Genomic DNA, 24,729 nt, shown 5'->3' with positions numbered 1-24,729 from the left:
AAATAAAAATTATCCCAATCTCTCCGTCTCTTTGGTCGACTAGTGCAGATAGGGGGAGAGGGAGGGCTGGATGGGGAGGGAGAGGGAGGGCTGGATGGGGGGAGAGGGAGGGCTGGATGTGAGGAGAGGGAGGGCTGGATGGGGGGGAGAGGGAGGGCTGGATGGGGGGTAGCGGGAGGGCTGGATGGGGGAAGAGGGAGGGCTGGATGCGGGGGAGAGGGAGGGCTGAATGGGGGTAGAGGGAGGGCTGGATGGGGAGGGAGAGGGAGGGCTGGATGTGGGGAGAGGGAGGGCTGGATGGGGGGAGAGGGAGGGCTGGATGTGGGGAGAGGGAGGGCTGGATGGGGGGGTGGGGAGAGAGGGCTGGATGGGGGGGTAGAGGGAGGGCTGGATGGGGGGTAGAGGGAGGGCTGGATGGGGGGGAGAGGGAGGGCTGGATGGGGTGGAGAGGGAGGGCTGGATGGGGGGTAGAGGGAAGGCTGGATGGGGAGGGAGAGGGAGGGCTGGATGTGGGGAGAGGGAGGGCTGGATGGGGGGAGAGGGAGGGCTGGATGTGGGGAGAGGGAGGGCTGGATGGGGGGGGGAGAGAGGGCTGGATGGGGGGTAGAGGGAGGGCTGGATGGGGGGTAGAGGGAGGGCTGGATGGGGGAGAGAGGGAGGGCTGGATGGGGGGAGAGGGAGGGCTGGATGGGGGGGAGAGGGAGGGCTGGATGGGGGGATAGGGAGGGCTGGATGGGGAGGGAGAGGGAGGGCTGGATGGGGGGAGAGGGCGGGATGGGGGGGAGAGAGGGCTGGATGGGGGGGAGAGAGGGCTGGATGTGGGAGGGAGGGAGGGCTAGATGGGGGAGAGAGGGAGGGCTGGATGGGGGGGGAGGGAGGGCTGGATGGGGGGAGAGGGAGAGCTGGATGGGGGGTAGAGTGAGGGCTGGATGGGGGGAGAGGGAGGGCTGGATGCGGGGAGAGGGAGGGCTGGATGGGGGGGGAGGGAGGGCTGGATGGGGGGAAGAGGGAGGGCTGGATGTGGGGAGAGGGGAGGGCTGGATGGGGGGGGAGAGGGAGGGCTGGATGTGGGGAGAGGGAGGGCTGGATGGGGAGGGAGAGGGAGGGCTGGATGTGGAGAGAGGGAGGGCTGGATGTGGGGAGAGGGAGGGCTGGATGGGGGGGAGAGGGAGGGCTGGATGGGGGGGGAGAGAGAGGGCTGGATGGGGGGTAGAGGGAGGGCTGGATGGGGGGAGAGGGAGGGCTGGATGGGGGGGGAGAGGGCTGGATGGGGGGTAGAGGGAGGGCTGGATGTGGGGAGAGGGAGGGCTGGATGGGGGGGAGAGAGGGCTGGATGGGGGGTAGAGGGAGGGCTGGATGGGGGGTAGAGGGAGGGCTGGATGTGGGGAGAGGGAGGGCTGGATGGGGGGTAGAGGGAGGGCTGGATGGGGGGAGAGAGGGCTGGATGGGGGGGTAGAGGGAGGGCTGGATGGGGGGTAGAGGGAGGGCCTGGATGGGGGGGAGAGGAGGGCTGGATGGGGGGAGAGGAGGGCTGGGGGGGGGGGGGGGAGGGCTGGAGGGGGGGAGAGGGAGGGCTGGATGGTGGGGAGAGGAGGGCTGGATGGAGGGGGAGGGGGGAGGGCTGGATGGGGGTAGAGGGTGGAGTGGAGGAGGGCTGGATGGGGGGGGGGAGAGGGAGGGCGGGATGGGGGGGGGGATGGGGGGAGGGGTGAGGGGGGGAGAGGGAGGGCTGGATGTGGGGGAGAGGGATGGGGGTGGTGAAGGGCTGGAGAGGGGGAGAGGGAGGGCTGGATGCGGGGAGAGGGCGGGCTGTGATGCGGGGGGGAGAGGGAGGGGCTGGCTTGCGGGGGGAGAGGGAGGGCTGGATGCGGGGGGAGAGGGAGGGCTGGATGGGGGGAGAGGAGAGGGCTGGATGCGGGGGGGAGAGGGAGGGCTGGATGCGGGGGGAGAGGGAGGGCTGGATGGGGGGAGAGGGAGGGCTGGATGCGGGGGGAGAGGGAGGTCTGGATGTGGAGGGAGGGAGGGCTGGATGCGGTGGGGAGAGGGAGGGCTGGATGGGGGGGAGAGGGAGGGCTGGATGGGGGAGGAAGAGGGAGGGCTGGATGCGGGGGGGAGAGGGCTGGATGGGGGAGGAAGAGGGAGGGCTGGATGCGGGGGGAGAGGGAGGGCTGGATGCGGGGGGAGAGGGAGGGCTGGATGCGGGGGGAGAGGGAGGGCTGGATGCGGGGGGAGAGGGAGGGCTGGATGCGGGGGGAGAGGGAGGGCTGGATGCGGGGGGGAGAGGGAGGGCTGGATGTGGGAGGGAGGGGGGCTGGATGTGGGAGGGAGGAGGGCTGGATGCGGGGGGGAGAGGGAGGGCTGGATGCGGGGGGAGAGGGAGGGCTGGATGTGGGAGGGAGGGAGGGCTGGATGTGGGAGGGAGGGAGGGCTGGATGTGGGAGGGAGGGAGGGCTGGATGTGGGAGGGAGGGAGGGCTGGATGCGGGGGGGAGAGGGAGGGCTGGATGCGGGGGGAGAGGGAGGTCTGGATGTGGAGGGAGGGAGGGCTGGATGTGGGAGGGAGGGAGGGCTGGATGCGGGGGGGAGAGGGAGGGCTGGATGCGGGAGGAGAGGGAGGGCTGGATGCGGGGGGAGAGGGAGGTCTGGATGTGGGAGGGAGGGAGGGCTGGATGTGGGAGGGAGGGAGGGCTGGATGCGGGGGGGAGAGGGAGGGCTGGATGCGGGGGGAGAGGGAGGTCTGGATGTGGGAGGGAGGGAGGGCTGGATGTGGGAGGGAGGGAGGGCTGGATGCGGGGGGGAGAGGGAGGGCTGGATGCGGGAGGAGAGGGAGAATCCAATTTGACGCCGTAATCAGGCCCAGCGCCGGTTCGGCAATTCTCCGGGCACCGAAAATCGGCGTCACCGGGGAGTATGCCGCGCGGCTGGGGCGGGGGGGGGGGGGCATTGCCTTGGGCCCGCTCAGCAATCCTCCGCTCCTGATCGGCCGAGTTCCCGATGGCGTGGAACAATCCACCTATTCCCGGTCGGGACGCTCGCGGGGTGACTGCGGGTGGGGGGGGCCTTAGAGGCTGCCGGCGATTAAATGTGTGGGGTTTGAGGCTCGAGCACGCTGCCGATCAGGGGGGTCTCTTTCTTCGGTGTGGCTCTGCGGTCTGAGTCCGCCATGGAGTATGGCGCAGCCGCTGGAGGTCGCCGCCGTGCGCATGCGCGACCTCTGACCCCGAAGTGCGGGAATCTACAGCAAAAGCTGCGAGATTCACTCCGGGTCCCTGTTAGCCCCCTGCAAGGCTATGAATTTGTTGAACTTATTTACAGGAATTTCTGGAGCAAAACTCCATCATTTGTACACCGGCGTGGGGACATAGTCTAATGTTGGGAGAATCCAGCCTCTAGTCTCTGTAATGGTGACTATGGATTGTAAAAATAAAACCTCCCCTCATTGGGATGTGGAGGGGCTCAGTGAATCGCCCTCTTGCGTCTGAGGCAGAAAACCACCAAGCCAATCCCGCTCCAGGAATTATTGGCTGTGGGGGTAAAACCCCTGGCACTGGTGTCAGTCTCCACCCCGGTTAAAATGGCAGTAGGGCGGGATTCAAGATGCAAAGCCGGACCCAAAAATTCAGGTATCCTAGCCTAGCCTGTCCGGCCTACGTGTAGAGTTACTGCCTCTTAACTGCCCCTCAGAGACAACCTAGAAAGTCGGCCAGTTTGGGAAATTAGGGACGGGGCAAGAGATGCTGGCACCTACATTTCATGGGAAGAGAAGGAGAAAAGCAGATTTAACCAGTCATTCAATTAATATCCCTGAAGTACATGGTTTGCTAGATGGCTAATGCTTACTGAAAGTCATTGAAAATCACACGGTGGGGAGCTTTTATGTGGAGATGAGCACAAGGTCCGTATTTCTTCGCAACCACACCCCTCACCAAAGCCTTTGATTGGAAAAACAATTGTTGGCCAGGGGTCCATGGAGCTTGCAGACTCTCTACCATATCGTTGAGTGGGAGGTGGATGTTTCCGACTCCGAGATGACGGAAGACGCCCATTTACTTTTCCCGGGCCGGCGGTTTGTGGCCAGATTCTTCTTCAAGCAACCGACGTCCAACAACACTCTCGACATCTCGTGGCGGAACCGAACCCCGATGAAGGCATAAAGGAGGGGGTTCAAGCAGGAGTGGACAAGCCCGAGGGCCTGGGTGATGGTGCGGCTGATGTCCAGGATGTTCAGCATGGAGCAGCAGGTCGGGATGGCGCCCAGCGACTCGAGGGTGTCGACAAAGAGCACGGCGTTGTAAGGCAGCCAGCAGACCACAAAGACCACCACGATGGCGATTACCACCTTCAGGGTCTTCTGCCTCTCGAACATCTGGGCGTGACACAGTGTCTTGAAGATCATGCAGTAGCAATACAACATGGCCACCATGGGACCAAAGAAGCCAACGATGTGATGGGAAATACGGAGGGTCAGTTTCCAGGTATTGGCGCTTTCTGGGTGAAATATGTAGGTGCAAACTGTCGAGTTGAGGTAGGTGGAGTTGTACTCTTCACGATAGATGAGGTCAACAAGCGCCAGGAGGAGACAAAAGACCCAGACGAGGAGGCAGGTGGCATGGATGTAGACAGGTTTGCGTCTCTTGTACATATGGATGGCATGGACGATGGCCAGGTAACGGTCGAAGCTGATGCATACCAGGAAGAGGATACTGCTGTACAGGTTGAGGGCAAAGATGGCACCAATCAGCTTGCACATGACATGGCCAAAGATCCAACCGCTCACCGCCTCCACTGCCCAGAAGGGGAGGGTGAAGACTAGGAGGAGATCGGCGATGGCTAAGTGCAGGATGAAAGTATCTGTGATGGTTCTCCGAGCTCTCTTGTAGCGGCCAAGGATGAGAATCACCAGTGCATTGCCCAGAATGCCCAAGAGGAGGACGAAGGAGTACAGCACAGGCACAAAGATGCGGGCAAACTTCTCGACTACAATGGGCCTGCAAGGCTTGGCTTTAGACAAAGCAATATCAAAATCTCCCTCATAATAGTCGTAAGGTGTCTTGAAAAAAAAACAGAAAATAAATATTACTTCACACATTGGACCTTTGATTTAGCTTCATGCACTTCCTCCATTCCCTGACTGCCTTGCCTGCTATTTGAAGAGATGTGTGACTTTCTCTGGGGAAGTCCCTTCCTGGACCTCACTCAGACTGGGTAGATTTTCTGCGGAACAATGTGGCAGACCAAAACTGTTCAGTTGTGAGGGAAGGCAACACAGGCCACGCCTGTATTCCCTTGATCCCAGAAGATTAAGAGGGTGATTAGTGGGCAGCACGGTAGCATTGTGGATAGCACAATCACTTTACAGCTCCATGGTCCCAAGTTCGATTCTGGCTTGGGTCACTGCCTGTGCGGAGTCTGCACATCCTCCCCGTGTGTGCGTGGGTTTCCTCCGGGTGCTCTGGTTTCCTCCCACAGTCCAAAGATATGCAAGTTAGGTGGATTGGACATGATAAATTGCCCTTAGTGACCAAAATTGCCCTTAGTGTTGGGTGGGGTTACTGGGTTATGGGGATAGGGTGGATGTGTTAACCTTGGGTAGGGTGCTCTTTCCAGGAGCCGGTGCAGAGGCTGAATGGCCTCCATCTGCACTGTAAATTCTATGATCTAACTGAGATGCTTAAGATGATTAAAGGATTCAATAGACTCTGTCGAGAGAAACCATGGTCTTCTGGTGAGGGGGCGGCCAAGCAAGGAGTCAGAAGCTTCAAATTGGCCGGAATCGACTCAAGATCTCAATGGGCCACAGTTTCCGTGTTACTAGGCTGTTGTCAGCAGGGTGTATGACTGTGTGGGAGGAAAATACTGTAATTATGGGAATAATTGTGTCCCGTTCCCACATATGCACACACACACATACTCCCTCACATATACACACACACTCACACATACATACACATACTCCTTCACACACACATACTCCCTCACATATACACACACACTCACACATACACACACATACACAGACACACACACATACTCCCTCACATATACACACACACTCACACATACACACACATACACACACACACATACTCCCTCACATATACACACGCTCACACATACATACACATACTCCTTCACACACACACACACACATATGCACACACACACATACTCCCTCACATATACACACACACTCACACATACATACACATACACAGACACACACACATACTCCCTCACATATACACACACACTCACACATACTCCTTCACACACACGCACATACTCCTTCACACACACACACATACTCCTTCACACACACACACACACATATCCACACACACACATACTCCCTCACATATACACACACACTCACACATACACACACATACACAGACACACACACATACTCCCTCACAAATCCACACACACTCACACATACACACACATACTCCACCACACACACACACATATGCACACACACACATACTCCCTCACATATGCACACACACTCACACATACATACACATACTCCTTCACACACACACACACATATGCACACACACACATACTCCCTCACATATACACACACACTCACACACACACACACATACACAGACACACACACATACTCCCTCACAAACCCACACACACTCATACATACACACACACATACTCCCTCACATATACACACACACTCACACATACACACACATACTCCTTCACACACACACACATATGCACACACACACATACTCCCTCACATATACACACACACTCACACATACACACATACACAGACACACACACACATACTCCCTCACAAACCCACACATACTCGTACATACACACACACATACTCCATCACACACCCACACACATATGCACACACTCAAACATATACACATACCACACACACATACTCCCTCACACACTCACACACATACACACACACATCTTCACACACACAACTTCACACAAACTCACACACACTCATGCACATACAAACACACACACATACTTTAAAATAAAAAAATTTAGAGTACCCAATTATTTTTTTCCAATTAAGGGGCAATTTGGCGTGACCGATTCACCTAACCTGCACATGTTTGGATTGTGGGGGTAAAACCCATGTAGACACGGGGAGAATGTGCAAAATTGTACAGACACACACAATCGGCCACACACTCAAACTCGCACACAAACATACACACTCAGACACACACTCTCGCGCACACACACATTACACACAAACACTCACACACACATGAATTCACACACACCTTCACGCATTCACACACCTTTACATGCTCACACACACTTTCACACAAACTCACACACACACACTTGCACAACACACACATTTATACATACACACTCACTTACACACAATGACACTCACTCACACAAAAGACATACACACACTCACCACACACACACTTTCACACACACACACATACACATTTACACACAGATTCACATAACCTATACATGCATTTACACACACATTTACACACACGGACACACATGTCCACACACTCACATTCATACACACACACAATCACACACACTACACACAAGCTCACACAGACACACACACTTACACATACACAATCACATACTCACTTACTCATACTCACTCACACAGACACACACATATTAACACACACTCATCCTACACACACTCACTAACACAGACTCACACACTCACACAAACATTCACACACATGTACTCAGAGACGCACAGACACATTTACAGACAATCATCCACTCACACACACACACACACCTACATGCACACTCACACTCCCTCACACACACTCTCACATACACAAAAAGTCACGCATCCGTACATATTCATACACACAATCTCACACATGTACACACATGTATTCAGAGACACACGCAGATTCACACACCTGCTCACACATGCTCATACATGCTCACACATACAAACACCCTCACACACATTCATACACACATATTTACATACACTTATCCTCACACTCACACACACACTTACACATACACTAAGACACTCTCACACACGCTCCCTCACACACACACTCCACTCACACACACACACACATCCAAACACGCACACTCACACAAACGCTCAGACTCACACACACACACACACACAGACGCATGCACTCAGAGACACATACACGTGCTCACACACAAGCACCCTCACACACATTCACACACACCTTCACACATACTCACACACACTGGCATTCACACAAACACATACACACATATTTACACACACTCACACACCTTTCCCGTTCACTCACAGACACACATACACTCACACACACCCAAACACACATGCACACACATATATACGCAGACACTCAGTCACACACACACTCCCTCACACACTCTTACACACACATAGCTACGCACGCAGTCACACGTACAAACACATATTCAAACTCACATACAAAAACACATGGCTTTGTCAAGTGGAAGTCATGTCTGACAAATCTGTTCTTTGAGGAGGTAAGTAGGAATGTAGACAAAGGAGAACCACTGGACATGATTTATTTAGATTTAGATTTCCAGAAGGCCTTTACAAGGTGCCGCAAAGGAGAGTGTTAAATAAGTTGAAGGGCAGCACGGTAGCCTTGTGGATAGCACAATGGCTTCACAGCTCCAGGGTCCCAGGTTCGATTCCGGCTTGGGTCACTGTCTGTGCGGAGTCTGCACATCCTCCCCGTGTGTGCGTGGGTTTCCTCCGGGTGCTCCGGTTTCCTCCCACAATCCAAAGATGTGCAGGTTAGGTGGATTGGCCATGCTAAATTGCCCTTAGTGTCCAAAATTGCCCTTAGTGTTGGGTGGGGTTACTGGGTTATGGGGATAAGGTGGAGGTGTTGACCTTGGGTAGGGTGCTCTTTCCAAGACCCGGTGCAGACTCGATGGGCCGAATGGCCTCCTTCTGCACTGTAAATTCTATGAATTCTATAAGTTAAGAGCCCATGGTGTTCAGGGTAAGACCCTGGCATGGATAGAGGATTGGCTGATTGGCAGAAGGAGAGTGGGGATAAAGGGGTCTTTTTCAGGAAGGCAGCTGGTGACTAGTGGTGTGCCTCAGGGGTCTGTGCTGGAACCACAACTTTTCAAAATGTACATTAATGATCTGGAAGAAGGAACTGAAGGCACTGTTGCTAAGTTTGCAGATGATATAAAGGTATGTAGAGGGACAGGTAGTATTGAGGAAGCAGGGGGGCTGCAGAAGAATTTGGACAGCCTAGGAGAGTGGGCAATGAAGTGGCAGATAGAATACAATGTGGAAAAGTGTGAGGTTATGCACTTTGGAAGGAGGAATTTTAGCATTTCTAAATGGGGAAATGCTTAGCAAATCAGAAGCACAAAGGGACTTGGGTGTCCTTGTTCACAATTCTCTTAAGGTTAATGTGCAGTTTCAGTCAGCAGTTAATAAGGCAAATGCAATGCTAGCATTCATGTCAAGAGGGCTAGAATACAAGACCAGGGATGTGCTCCTGAGGCTGTATAAGGCTCTGGTCTGACCCCATTTGGAGTACTGTGAGCAGTTTTGGGCCCCGTATCTAAGGAAGGATGTGCTGGCCTTGGAAAGAATCCAGAGGAGGTTCACAAGAATGATCCCTGGAATGAAGAACTTACCGTATGAGGAAGGGTTGAGGACTCTGGGTCTGCACTCGTTGGAGTTCAGAAGGATGAGGGGGGATCTTATTGAAACTTACAGGATACTGCGAGTCCTGGATAGAGTGGACGTGGAGAGGAGTTTCCACTTGTAGGAAAAACTAGAACCAGAGGACACCATCTCAGTGTAAAGAGACTTTATAACAGAGACGAGGAGGAATTTCTTCAGCCAGAGGGTGGTGAATCTGTGGAACTCTGCCACAGAAGGTTGTGGAGGCCAAATCACTGAGTGTCTTTAAGGCATAGATAGGTGTTTGATTAATAAGGGGTTCAGGGGTTATGGGGAAAAGGCAGAAGAATGGGGATGAAGAAAATATCAGCCATGATTGAATGTCACACCAGACTTGATGGGCCAAGTGGCCTAATTCTGCCTCTATATCTCATGGTCTTATGTTCACACATGCACACATACACACACTCTTACACATACACACTCTCACAAACACACAGCACGCACTCAAATTCACACACATGCTCATTCTTATGCACACACACTTACTCACACAAACACACTTACGCACACACTCATTCACACACTGCCTCACACACGCACACACACACTCACAGACTCACGCACACAACCAAACACACTCACACACAAATATAATGACACACACACACACAAACAAACACATGCAATCAGAGACACTTACACACACACATGTACACATATGCACACATATTCAAACACTTGCTCACAGACACGTGCACCCTCATACACGTTCATGCACACCTTCACACACACTTACTTACACAAACACATTTACATACACTCACACACACACCCTCATCCACACCCACAGACACACACCCACACACACTCCCTCACACACACACACGCACTTGCATAAATGTGCCCACCATGAGAACCCGTGCCATTGGTAGGGGGCGGGGAAACCAGAGCACAAGGAATGAATCAACATCACCTTTTGCTGAAATCATTTACAACTTTAGGATGTCTGATTTCCAAATGTATCCAGTCTGTTTTTCTCTCCCCCAACCCAGACCCTGCAGCCTTTCGTGGACACTCACTGGAAACCAGTCCTGGGTCTGAGCAGTTCAGTATCTGGGGGGACAAGCTTGTCTCTTTCCAACTGGATTTAGCAGAAATATTCCTGAATTCCAACCATCACATTTTCCCCATCGGTACTGGCCTTTAAACTGGGCAAACAGCACCCCTGGTAGCTCAGTGAGTTTACGACACCCTCTTTCTACAGCTTAGTTCAGGGAGCACAGCATCCAGGAAATGTATCGACATTATTCGACACCAAGTCATAGAAGGAGAAATCAGGAAAGATAACAAAAGGCCTGAGCAGAGACCCACATCCCAAGGAACAGCTTAAAGCGGGGGAGAGGCGGGGGTAGTGCAGGGCACGTAAAGTCAGGAGGTTATAGTCAATCTTTACCAAACACTATTTCGTTTCGACTGGAGTATTGTGTCTGTCTTGTTATGATCTTGGCGTAGCATAAGCTGCTTCCTTGATGTTCACTCTGACAAAGGAAGGTTCAGACGTGGAGATAACTTCAGCACGTTTATGAAACTATTAACAATTTTCCTACTCGGATTCGCCTCTACTGTTAATCCTTCTGTAGCTACTCAGACTGACAAACCAGTCTGCTACAATCCACATGGTGGGTGTGATGTTGAATCAACCCTGTGTCTGTACTCACTGAGTGTCTCCACTGGAAAGAGGAAGATCATGTGTGCTGTGTCCTTTTTATATGGGTTGGTGTAATGCCGCCCTGTGGTAGTGTCACCTCTGTGCGTATCGTGAATGCCCAATGGTCGTGTCCTATCTTACTGACCTATTGGTTGAGTGTCTGTGTGTCATGTCTCTGGTGCTCCCTCTAGTGTCTATCTAGTCTACGTGTACTTACATTAACCCATTGTGTATCTACAGTGATGCATATCACCACATCCCCCCTTTTTCGTGTTACATATTTTCTGTACACTGTTAAAGAAAATTGAACAAAAAACAGGTAGATAAGCAATATCTGTACAAGATATGATAACCGTGATCATTGAACAATAAGTCCAACTCATCTGTATGAGTCCAAAACCCATCAATTATCATGGTCGAATGTCTTTCTTATTGGGTTGGTGAGTTGGTGATTTTGATGGTGGCATGTCCTTGTGAACGCCATCAGTGTCCCTGTGCATCAGGTCAAATCACTTTGTTGTCTGATTTGGAATCTTTTTTGGATGCTTGTGGTAGCGATGTTGGATGGCATCTGTCCTGAAAGCCAGGTAGCCTGTTGGTAGTGCAGCAAATGTGAATTGGGAAGATGCATCGTCCTGCCATGGTATGTCATTGTACTGAGCTGAGCAGTAACTGTGTCCCTCATGGGCAGAGTTGTACCATGTCGTACCAGTCGTAGTTCCATTGGTGTAGACTTTGTCGTGCTTGCTGTCAACAATGTTGTCTTTGGTACGCGTCGTGTCTGATATGGTTTTCATAGGTTGTGATGTTGTGTTGGATGGTTCTGTTGTGTTCGCTGCGCTCAAGGACCACACTCTGTGGGAATACGGGTCCTTCACACAGTTACTCATGTCAGTGTGCGTTGTGGCATCTGCTGTCACCTTGAGCGTGCCGTAACTGAGTTCGCGGCGCTCTCTGTCTGGAGTCATATCCGGCTTACTTGAATCAGCTTTGGCGTTGGGTTGCTCCCCATCTGGAGTCTGGTCTGTTTCACCTGAGTCAGTGTTGGTTTGTCGATGCTCCCCATCTGGAGTCTAGTTCAAGAGGCCACAATTTAGGAAGGAGGGGGATGGGGGATTGCAGAGAACGATTAAGGAGAATGTTTTCAGGGATGAGAAACAAAAGCTAGGAACGTCGGATGCTGGAATCCTGAAACTAAAAACAGAAAATGCTGGAAAAACCTTTTGAGGATTTCTTGTTCTTATTCTGGGGATGAGGGGCTTCTGTGACTGGGATCGATTGGAGAATCTGGGACTGTTTTCCTCAGGAGAAGGTGGAGAGGGAGATTTGATCGAGGTGTTCACAATCACGAGGCGGGGGATGGTCTGGATAGAGGGAACAGAGAGAGAAACTGTTCCCATTGGGGGAAGGATCGGGAAGCAGAGGGGACACAGATGTAAGCTGATTGGTGAAAAATGCAACGGGGACACGAGGGGAAACTTAACCACCCAGAGAGTGGTTAGGATCAGGAACGCATCGCCCGAAAGTGTGGGGACGGCAGGTTCAATCAAGGATTTCCAAAGAGACTCTGTAATAAGTCCACAGAGGCAGAACTCCTGTCACCAGAATTTCTTTTACAAACCCAACAGCTGAACAACTATGACCATTCAGTCTGCTGTCTACACCGGGAGTGCAGAGGATCTGACACTCCCTGTTATATACACAGAAAGGGGTTCCCTGATTGGGCCACTAATCAGGGAACTCAAATAAGGGAACTCGTATTCTAATTGGCCAATCTCAGAGGCCTGGCCTAAGTCATTACATCCCTCCCCCCCAAAGTCCGAGGAGCCCACATGATCCTCGTGACTCACGGATCTCCTGCTTCATTTTTGCGTCAGGCTCCGCTTCGGCCTCCGACGTGGGGGGGGGGGGGGGGGGGGGGTATAATGGCTAGGTGCCTGTGTTTTCCGATGTGAGCGTCTGAGGGGCGCTTCGCCCCTTTCCTCCGGCGGCAGGGGTACAGCTGCGGCATCATCCATGGTGTCCATATCCGAGTCCGATGTCCTCACCAATGATGTTGGAGGAGCGTGAATAGTTTGTCGGGGAGGACTCTCCACGGTGCTTGGTATGCTGGTCTGAGTCAGCTTCAGAGGAGGAAACGAATCTGAGGCCCTCACCTGGTCCAGGTATTTCTTTATTACATGTTTTCCCACACGTATCTCATACGACACAGGTCCCATTTTGGCTTTGACTGTTCCTGCTGCCCATGTGGGGCCATTCGCATAATTTCTGACCCATACATTTTCACCCGTGTTGAACTGCCTTTCTTGGCGAGTGTTGGCGTGGCCCCTGCATTGGGCCTGTTGGTGTCGCTCTATTCTGCCACCTAAATTCGGGAATATTAGACTCAGCCGGGTTCGGAGTTGTCTGCCCATGAGTAACACCGCCGGTGCTATTCCCATTGTGGTGTGTGGGGTTGTTCTGTAGTCAAATAGCCAGCGCGACAGTTTGATGTCCAATGTTGCTGCTGACCCTTTCTTCAACCCAACTTTTAAGGCCTGGACGGCTCTCTCCGCCAAACCATTGGATGCCGGGTGATATGGTGCCGTCCTTATCTGCTGAATGCCATTCAACTTAATAAATTGTGTGAAGTCCTGGCTGGTGAAAACCAATCCAGTATCCAAAACTAACACCCCCAGGATACCGCGAGTTGCGAACGAGGTGCAGAGTTTTTCAATAGTAGTTGTTGAATTCGTAGATTTCATTTTGCAGACATCCAGCCATTTGGAATGGGCTTCTACTATTGTAAAAAACATTGAACCCATAAACGGGCCTGCAAAATCAACATGAAGTAGCGACCATGGTCTACCTGGCCGTTCCCATGGGTGCAGTGGGGCTGCCGGTGTTGGCATTCTGCCCTTGTTGGCATTCTTGGCACCGACCTACCAATGCCGCTATGTCGGTGTCCAGACCCGGCCACCAGACATAGCTTCTGGCCAGCATCTTCATTTTTGAGACTCCAGGGTGCCCATGATGCAGTTCAGCCAGTCTGGCTCGACGGCCTTGACTTGGAACGATTACTTGAGCCCCCCCCATAGCAGGATCCCGTCTTCCACGGTGATCTGCTCTCTTCTGCTCCAGTAAGGATGGGATTCCGCTTGGACCGGTCTTTCCATCTTCCCCGTCAGCACCATGGGTTTTATTTTTGATGAAACTAGTCCCTTTGGGTCCATAAACGGATGTTTTGTGCGGCCAATGGGTGTCCAGGAAATGTAACGTCATTATCGTTTCCTCTATTTTGGGTACTAATAGCGGGGCGTCTGGTAATGGGAGCCTGCTGAGTGCACAGCGTTTGCCACCCGGGTTCCTGGCCAATGCTCCAGTTGGTACTGGTACGCTGCCAGTAAGAGGGCCCAGCGTTGGATCCAGGCTGAAGCTACTGGTGGTATTGCTCAGTCTTCTTTCAACAAACCCAGCAATGGCCTGTGATCTGTAATTATAGTGAATTCCCGCCCGTACAAGTACTGGAGAGATTTCTTCACCGTGAAGATCACAGCCAGTAATTCCTTTTCGATTTGGGTGTACTTTCATTCTGCTGCTGCCAGCGTCCTGGAAGCAAATGCTATAGGTCGTTCCTGTCCGTTTTGTCCTGTTTCCCAAAACTGCACCAACGCCAGATGGAGACGCGTCGCACGTGAGCACCAACTCTTTCCTGGGGTCACAGTGTGCCAGGACGTTCTGAGAAAAGCTGTTCTTTGATCTTCTTGAAAGCCCTGTCTCGGTGGGCGGACCACTCCCAGGCTTGCCCCTTTTTTATTAATTGGTGTGGGAGGTCCAAGATGGAAGCTCTGTTCTGTATTAACTTTCCATATTATGTCACCAGTCCTAAAAAATACCTTAACTCCTGGATTGTGGTGGGGGCCGGGGCATCTTTAATCACCCTCACCCGATCCTCCATAGGGTGTCGCGCTGACTTGTCAACCTTGTCCCCCTGATAGGTTACTTGAGGTGCTAGGAAAACACATTTCCCGCTCTTTAGGTGCACACCTGCTGCTGAAAACCTCCTAAGGATTTCCTCCAGGTTTTGCAGGTGTTCTGCCTTTGGTTTTCCTGTAATGAGGACATTGTCCAGGTAAATGGGGACTTGTGGTAGCCCTTGCAATATATTCTCCATTGTCCTCTGGAATATCGCACAAGCTGCCGATACCCCGAAGGGTAATCGTGCATACTGAAAAAGGCCGAGAATGTTTGGGACTCTTCGTCCAGCTTCAGCTGTAGATAAGCGTGGGTCATATCCAGCTTTGAGAATAGGAGTCCTCCAGACAGCTTTGCATCCAAATCCTCAATCCGGGGAATTGGGTATTTGTCCAGTTGTGAGTAGCGATTAATCGTTTATTTGAAATCGCCACAAAGGTGGACCGAGCCATCCGGCTTAAGGATAGGCACCACGGGTGCCTAAACTCATATCTAAACTCATGTTGTACCTGACCTGGGAGTGTTTGATGGGGACAGTGTCGAGGGAGCTTTACTCTGTAGTTTTCCCCTGCTCTACCTGTCCTGGGAGTGTTTGATGGGGACACTGCAGAGGGAGCTTTACTCTGTATCTAGCCCTGTTCAGTACCTGTCCTGGGAGTGTTTGATGGGGAAAGTGTAGAGGGAGCTTTACTCTGTATCTAAACCCATGCAGTACCTGTCCTAGGAGTGTTTGATGGAGACAGTGGAGAGGAAGCTTTACTCTGTATCTAACCCCGTGCTGTACCTGTCCTGCGAGTGTTTGATGGGGACAGTGGAGAGGAAGCTTTACTCTGTATCTAACCTGTGCTGTAGCTACCCTGGGAGTGTTTGATGGGGACAGTGTAGACAGAGCTTTGCTCTGTATCTAACCCCATGCTGTGCCTGTCCTGGGAATGTTTGATGGGGACAGTGTGGAGGAAGCAGGGGATCAGAGGTTATGGAGAGAAGGCAGGAGAATGGGGAGAAGAAAATATCAGCCATGATTGAATGGCGGAGGAGACTGGATGGGCCAAGTGGCCTAATTGTGCTTCTGTGTCTTATGGTCTTATGGAAGCTTTATTCTGTATCTAACCCCGTGCTGTAGCTACCCTGGGAGTGTTAGATGGGGACAGTGTAGAGAGAGCTTTACTCTGTATCTAACCCCGTGCTGTACCTGTCCTGGGAGTGTTTGATGGGGACAGTGTAGAGGGGGTTTTACTCTGTATCTAACCTCGTGCTGTACCTGTCCTGGGAGTGTTTGATGGGGACAGTGTAGAGGGAGCTTTACTCTGTGTCTAACCCCGTGCTGTACCTGTCCTGGGAGTGTTTGATGGGGACAGTGTAGAGGGAGCTTTACTCTGTATCTAACCCCATACCTGTACCTGTCCTGGGAGTGTTTGATGGTGACAGTGTAGAGAGAGCTTTACTCTGTGTCTAACCCCGTGCTGTACCTGTCCTGGGAGTGTTTGATGGGGACAGTGTAGAGGGGGTTTTACTCTGTATCTAACCTCGTGCTGTACCTGTCCTGGGAGTGTTTAATGGGGACAGTGTAGAGGGAGCTTTACTCTGTGTCTAACCCCGTGCTGTAGCTACCCTGGGAGTGTTAGATGGGGACAGTGTAGTGGAAGCTTTACTCTGTATCTAACCCCGTGCTGTACCTGTCCTGGGAGTGTTTGATGGGGGACAGTGAAGAGGGAGCTTTACTCTGTATCTAACCCCGTGCTGTACCTGTCCTGGGAGTGTTTGATGGGGACAGTGTAGAGAGAGCTTTATTCTGTATCTAACTCTGTGCTGCAGCCGTACTGGGAGCTGACACCAGCATCAATCACTATGAGGAATTTGGAAAACAATGCAGAGAAGCAGTAAATTAAGTAACTTCACCCCGACTTCTATGAAAAAGTGGAAGTGAGGGATGGAATTGTATCGCTGAAATTCATATTTGTAGTTGCGTTTGGTCAGAAATTTGATGATGGAAGATAAACAGATCTGACACAAACCCCACTTGCATCATGAGCAGCATCTGCCATCACACGTCACTGTCTGTTCACTCTGAGGCCTGCGTTCTCATATTGGGCAACATCTCCAATGTTCCTTTCTTCATTTTGTGAGGGGCTGGCGAGTGGTGCTCTGCCTCTACAGAGAACCCACTGGAACCAACAGTGCAGGAAGAGAAAGCCGCCCTTCAAACCCCTTCCTCCGGGGGGAGCCATGGGATATTGGGGGCCCGGTTGGGGGTGGTGCGAGTGAGGCCAGATGTTGAAGGCGTCATCCCCAAAACAATGAGTCGTACATAGCGACGGCTTTGATCTGCAAACAGTTGCTCACTATCTGGCCTTGTCAAGGCCTTGGGGAAGGTGTGGAGGAGATTTGCCAGAACATTCCTTGGGATGAGGGATTTCAGTTAATGCAGAGAGACTCTGGGAGAAGCTGGGGTTGATCTCCTTAGAGCAGAGAAGGTTAAGGGAGAGATTGAATCGAGGCGTTCAAAATCATGAAAGAGATTCAATAAGGGCTTTCAAAAGGGGGATTTGGATAAACACTTGAAGGGGAAAGATTTGCAGGACTGTGGGGGAAAGAGAAGGGGGAGAGAGAGAGTGATGTTGCTCCTTGGGACAGTGGCCACGTTAATGCTCGGCTGAATGAGATTGGGAACTCACTCTTTGTTATGAGGAAACGTCTGCTGAATCCACACTGACTCTCAGACTGCCAGTTGTGGCTCATTGGGGTTGTTCACACTTGGCTGTGCATCAGAGGGGTTGTGTGTGCGAGTCCAAGACCCCCAACTCCAGCCACCGAGTGCTTAACCCTTGTCACAACACTAAGGGAGTGCTGCACTGTCACAAGGGGTCAATGTTTACCCCTCACAAAATAACAAGTTATCTGCCCATTAGCACATTGCTGTTTGTGGGAGCTTGCTATGTACAAATTAATTGCTGTGTGTGTTTGTGAGTGTGTGTATGTGATTGTGCGTGAATGTGTGTCTGTGAGGGTTTGTATGAATGTGTGTGAGTATATGTGTGTGAATGTGTGTGAGAGTGATTGTATGTATTTGTGAGTGCGGATGTGTTTGTGAGTGAGTGTGTATACGTGTGATTTGTATTCGTGAGTGAGTGTGAATGCGTGTATGAGTGTGAGTGTGAATGTGAGTGATTTGTCTGTGAATGTGTGTTTGTGAGTGAGTGTGTATATGAGTGTATGTATGAATGTGTGAGTGTGAATGTTTGTGTGTTTGAGTGCGTTTGTGAGTGCGTGCGTGTGACCGTGTGAGTGTGTGTACAAATGTGTGTGTGAGCGGATGTGTGAGGGAGTGTGAATGTGTGTGTATGAGTGCATGTGAGTGTGCGTCTGTGTGTATGAGTGTGTTTGTGTGTAAGCATATGTATGAGTGAGTGAGTGCAAATGTGTGTGTGTTTGTGAATGAGTGTGTGAGTTACGAGTGAGTGTGTATTTGTCAATGTATATTTGTGACTGATGGAACCATCAATTCACCAGACACGTGTTTCCGATGTGAATCTAGGCTTTAATCGACTTACTTCAGAGCCAGCCTGTTACCTGTCGATGAACTCGTAGTGACCCAGGCTGACTCTGGACACGGGTATTTATACGGCTGCACTAAGGGGAGGAGTCATGGGCGGAACCAAGGGTGGAGCCCAGTACAAGTTCCTAAGTGCTCCCAGCGCTACTCCCCCTTGTGGTAGGACTGCGCTACTGCGCATACAACAACAGTGTGAATTAAAATATATTACATTCACCACATTCACCCCCTTCAAAAAAATCAAGTCCGGCGGGGGTGGTGGTCTAGTCCATAACGTCAGTCTGTCCGGCAGTCGGATTGTCCGCTGAGATCTGCGGAGCACCGGGGTTGCAGCCTCTTGCGGTGGCTGGATGGGTGTTGTGTGCTGGGGTACGATGGGGGACTCCAGGGAGGGTTGTATCCGAGCTTCATACTCTCCTGGTTCGACCGGGGACTGGGGGCGCTGGGGGCTGGCCGGTGCGGGGGCGCGGAACTGGTGGAGCGAGTTCGCGGGCTCGGGCGCGCAAGGGGGCGGCAGCATGGGGTGTAGGGTGAGAGATCCTTCTGTGGGGGTAGAGGGGGCGCTGGATCCGGCGGGTGCCAGATCCCGGAGGGATACTGTGTCCTGACGGCCGTCAGGGAACTCGACGAATGCGTACTAGGGGTTGGAGTGGAGCAGGCGCACCTTCTCAACAAGGGGGTTGGTTTTGTGCGCCCTGACATGTTTTCTCAGGAGCACGGGGCCCGGCGTCCTCAGCCATGCCGGAAGTGAGACCCCCGTGGTAGTGCCCCTGGAAAAAATGAATAGCCTCTCGTGAGGGGTCTGGTTGGTCGCCGTACACAAAAGGGACCTAATAGCGTGGAGCGCGTCTGGGAGGACTTCCTGCCACTGGGAGACTTGGAGCTTTCTAGACCGGAGGGTCAGTAGGACGGTCTTCCAGACCGTCGCGTTCTCCCTCTCCACCTGCCCGTTCCCACTGGGGTTGTAGCTGGTAGTCCTGCTCGAGGCAATGCCCTTGCCGAGCAGGTACTGACGCAGTTCGTCGCTCATGAAGGACGAACCCCGGTTGCTGTGTACGTAGCTGGGGAAACCAAACAGGATGAAGATGCTATGCAGGGCCCTAATGACTGTGTGGGGGGTCATGTCGGGGCACGGGATAGCGAATGGAAAGCGGGAGAACTCGTCGACGACTTTTAAGAAGTAAACGTTCTAGTTAGTTGAGGGGAGTGGCCCTTTGAAATCAATCGCGAGGCGTTCAAAGGGCCTAGAAGCCTTGACCAGGTGGGCCCTGTCTGGTCTAAGTGCGGTTTGCACTCCGCACAGGTCGGGGAGTCCCTGGTGACCGCTTTTACCTCCTTGTTGGAGAAAGGCAGGTTTCGGGCCCTGATGTAGTGGGCGAGCCGGGTGACCCCCGAGTGGCAGAGGTCATTGTGGATGACTTTTAATCAGTCGATCTGCGTGCTGGCGCATGTCCCGTGGCATAGGGCATCCGGAGGCTCGTTGAGCTTCCCATGTCGATATTTGATATCTTAATTGTAGGTGGAGAGTTTGATCCTCCACCTCAGAATTTTATTGTTTTTTATTTTGCCCCTTTGTGAGTTGTCGAACATGAAGGTAACCGATCTTTGGTTGGTGATGAGGGTGAACCTCCTACCTGCGAGGTAGTGCCTCCAGTAGCGGATAGCCTCCACAATGGCTTGTGCTTCTTTCTCGACTGAAGAGTGTCGGAGTTCTGAAGCGGAGAGGGTATGGGAGAAAAATGCAACGGGTCTCCCTGCCTGATTTAACGTGGCTGCAAGAGCTATCTCTGAGGCATCGCTCTCAACCTGAAATGGGGTGGATTCATCCACCGCCCGCATGGTCGCTTTGGCGATGTCCTCCTTGATGCAGTTGAAGGCCTGGCGTGCCTCGGCTGACAGGGGGAATCGTGTGGTCCTAAAGAGTGGGCGGGCTTTGTCCGCATATTGAGGGACCCACTGGGCGTAGTAGGAAAAGAATCCCAAGCACCGTTTGAGGGCCTTGGGACAATGAGAGGGAGGGAGTTCTAAGAGGGAGCGCATACGGTCCGGGTCGGGGCCCAGGACTCCATTTTCCACGACATAGCCGAGGATGGCTCGTCTGGTTGTGCGGAAAACGCATTTCTCCTTGTTGTACGTGAGGTTCAGATTCTGTGCCGTCTGGAGAAAACGGTGGAGGTTGGCGTCGTGGTCCTGCTGGTCATAGCCGCAGATGGTGACATTGTCCAAGTACGGAAACGTGGCCCGCAGCCCGTACTGGTCCACCATTCGGTCCATTGCTCGTTGGAACACCGAGACCCTATTAGTGACGCCGAAAGGGACCCGGAGGAAATGGAAGAGGCGGCCATCGGCCTCGAATGCCGTGTAGTGGCGGTCCTCCGGGCGAATTGGGAGCTGGTGGTATGCAGACTTCAGATCCACCGTGGAAAAGAGCCGGTACTGGCCGATCTGGTTTACCATGTCTGCAATCCTGGGGAGGGGATATGCGTCGAGGAGCGTAAATCTATTTATAGTCTGACTGTAGTCGACAACCATATGGAATTTTTCCCCGGTCTTAATGACCACCACCTGAGCTCTCCAGGGACTATTGCTGGCCTCTATAACCCCCTCACTGAGTAGCCTTCGGACCTCTGCTTTGACAAATACCCTATCCTGCAGGCTATACCACCTGCTACGAGTGGCTACGGGTTTACAGTCCTTAGTGAGATTGGCAAAGAGAGGAGGGGGGGGGATTCGCAGCGTAGCGAGGCTGCAGATAGTGAGTGGGGGCAGGGGCCCTCCGAAGCTGAGGGTGAGGCTCTTGAGGTTACATTGGAAGTCTAGGCCTAATAAGAGTGGCGCACAGAGTTCGGGCAAAACGTAGAGTTTAAATTTCGAGTAGCTGGCGCCTCGGATTGTGAGTGTCGCGGCGGTGCGCCCCTGGATCTGGACCGAATGGGAGCCTGAAGCGAGCGAGATAGTTTGCTGCACAGGGAGAACGGTGAGCGAACAGCGTCTTACCAGGTCTGGATGTATGAAGCTCTCAGTGCTCCCGGAGTCAAAGAGGCATGGCCTTTTGTACCCGTTGATATGGACCTCTGCCATCGAGTTTCGTAGATTCTTTGGTCGTGATTGGTCCAGTGTGACTGTGCTGAGTTGCGGGTAGTCGGTGGCTCGATCAGCTGTGCTGGAGTGGCCCCGTGATGACTGCCCTCTGAGTTCATAGTTTAGTTCGAATTCCTCCGCTGAGTTGTCCGAGCGCGGAGATGCCGATCGGGCCCGTGGATCGTACGTGGCGGGCGGTGAGGAAGATGGCGTACAAGATTGCGGACCCCATGAGTCGCACGTGGCGGGCGGCAAGGAAGATGGTGTCCAAGATGGCGGCCCCCATGAGTCGCACGTGGCCGGCTGCGTGGTGGAGGTTTTCCAAGATGGCGGCCCCCATGAATCGCACGTGGCTGGAGGGGGCGGAGTCGGAGCATAGACCGCAGCGTTTAGGGCCCCGCGGGTCTGAGAGTGCGGAGAGCGGTTACTGCGAGTCGCTGGGGAGTTGGAAGCTGGGGCCTTTTTAGCGAGGCACACTCTTGCGTAATGGCCTTTTCGCCCGCAGCTGCTGCAGGTCGCGTTGCGGGTCGGGCAGTGCTGCCGCGGGTGCTGGTTCTGGCTGCAGAAATGGCAGGCTGGAGCAGCATAGTGGCTGGCTGGAGCAGCGTAGTGGCTGGCTGGGGTAGCATTGTGACTGGGCGGCCGCGTAGCACAGGCCTGTGGGAGTCGCTGGTCGGGGGCCCATGATTGGGTCGCGGGGTCCAAGGGGAACGAGTTAAGGCTGCGGAAGGAGACCTCCATCGTGGTCGCAGCTTCCACAGTCGTTTCTAAGTCCTGGGCCCCCTTTTCCAACAGTCGTTGGCACACATAGTTAGACCTGAGGCCCGCTACAAAAACATCGCGTACAGCAAGTTCTCTGTGTTCAGCCGCAGTAACCGCTTGGTAATTACAGTCATTGGACAAATTATTGAGTTCCCTTAGGAATTCGGCGAGTTATTCTGTAGGCCGCTGACGGCGAGTCGTGAACACATGGCGAGCGTAAACTTAATTAACGGGCCTTACATACATTTTTTCGAGAACTGCTAGCGCCGCAGTATATGAACTGGCCGAGTTTAGTTGCGTTGAGATTCTATGGCTCATCCTCGCGTGCAGTAGACTTAGCTTCTGATCCTCTGTCGTTTCGGCTGTGCTTGCTTCGGCCAGGTAGGTCTTGAAGCACCTGATCCAGTGGGAGAAGGTTTCTTTAGCCTCTGCATCCTGCAGGTCGAGTTCCAGGCGTCCAGGCTTGAGGGCCGATTCCATAATCGATCTTTACTGTTCTTAAGTCGATTAAATTGATGGAACCATCAATTCACCAGACACGTGTTTCCAATGTGAATCTAGGCTTTAATCGACTTACTTCAGAGCCAGCCTGTTACCTGTCGATGAACACGTAGTGACCGAGGCTGACTCTGGACACGGGTACTTATACAGCTGCACTAAGGGGAGGAGTCATGGGCGGAACCAAGGGTGGAGCCCAGTACAAGTTCCTAAGTGCTCCCAGTGCTACTCCCCCTAGTGGTAAGATAGCGCTACTGCGCTTACAACAACAGTGTGAATTAACATATATTAACATATATTACATTCACCACAGTGAGTGTGTGTTTGTGATTGAGTTTGTGTGTGTGTGAACGTGTATGAGGGAGTGTCAGTGTGTTCTTGAGATTGTCTTTGGAGATAAAGTGATGTGAAACCTTGATGTTGAGGGCTGCAGACTATTGAGTAAAGCCCACTTCTGTATTTCTGTGGTTTCAGGACTGACCAGATGTTGCCATGTCAGTGAGATCTGGCAAATTTAAAGCTCTCTGACCCTAACAACACGCAAAGGATCACATTCCCTTCGCCATTGTCAATGAAGCTGCCTGCTCAAATTAAACCTGAATCCATCAGAACACTATTTGTATTAAACCACTGAATCTTACAGCTCAGAATAAGTCCATTCAGCCCGCTGTGCTATGTGCTGGCTCTTTGAAAGATCTCTCCAATTAGTCGCCACTCTTCCCCCTGCTCTTTCCCTCATACTCCGGCAAATTATTCCCCTTCAAGTATTTATCCAGTTCCCCCATTTGAAAGTTCCCATTGAATCTGCTTCCACCGCCCTTTCAGTCAGCACCTTCCAGATCACAACAACTCGCTGTGTAAAATAAAAAATCTCATCTCCCCCCCACTTCTGTCTCTATTACCGATTCTCTTCAATCTGAGATCTCTCTGGTTACCCACCCTCCTGCCAACTGGAAACACTTTCACCTCATAAACTCTCTCCAAACCCCCCTCATGATTTTGAACGTCTCGATTCAATCTCCCCTTTCACCTTCTCTGCTCCAGTGACAACAATCTCAGCTTCTCCCAGTCTCTCCGCACAAACTCTATTCCAAACAACGATCGAGTCTTGCCTGTTTTTTCAATATCCCTGTCTTTGTATAACAGGTCCCGCTCAAAAGGCTTAGCTACAAAGATCTAGGCTGCTGCTCCTGCTGCTGCCCTGAAGGAGTGCTGCACTGCCAGCGGTGTGGTCTTTCAATAAAGCAAGGAGCCACTCCTCCCCCACCATCACAGATGGGCTCCACGGTCACCAGCTCTCCGACATCGCTTCATGGCAGATGCTCTGGTTCGTTACAGCGTGCCACTTGTGGGACCCTGCTGCCCACCAACGGCCTGCAGCGTTCCCTCTGTGGCACCACATTTCAAAAAAAGAGAAGCGCCTCATTGGCTGTGATGCACTTTTGGGGGTCAACCCACAGTGGAGAGAGGCTCTGTGTAGATTTATTTCTCTCCAACATTAAAAATAGTGGTGGGAGACACATTGCCGGGCCAATGG

The 24,729-nt window shown here is 52.4% G+C and overlaps 1 protein-coding gene across 1 annotated transcript in view; it reads right to left on the bottom strand.

Moving 5' to 3' along the window:
* Window positions 1-3,015: 3,015 nt before the first annotated feature.
* Window positions 3,016-24,729, bottom strand: part of LOC119974480 (C-X-C chemokine receptor type 3-2-like) — a 46,499-nt gene continuing 24,785 nt past the window's right edge. The window contains exon 2 of the mRNA XM_038813395.1: window positions 3,016-5,049. Within this exon, the coding sequence (XP_038669323.1) occupies window positions 3,985-5,049 (1,065 nt within the window). The 3' untranslated portion in view covers window positions 3,016-3,984. The remainder of the gene's footprint in view (window positions 5,050-24,729) is intronic.

The sequence above is a fragment of the Scyliorhinus canicula genome, chromosome 12 (genome assembly GCF_902713615.1).
Source record: "Scyliorhinus canicula chromosome 12, sScyCan1.1, whole genome shotgun sequence".
In the NCBI taxonomy this organism is placed as follows: Eukaryota; Metazoa; Chordata; class Chondrichthyes; order Carcharhiniformes; family Scyliorhinidae; genus Scyliorhinus; species Scyliorhinus canicula.
The sequence above is the reverse complement of the archived record's forward strand: the minus strand, read 5'-3'. Positions and strand labels throughout refer to the sequence as shown.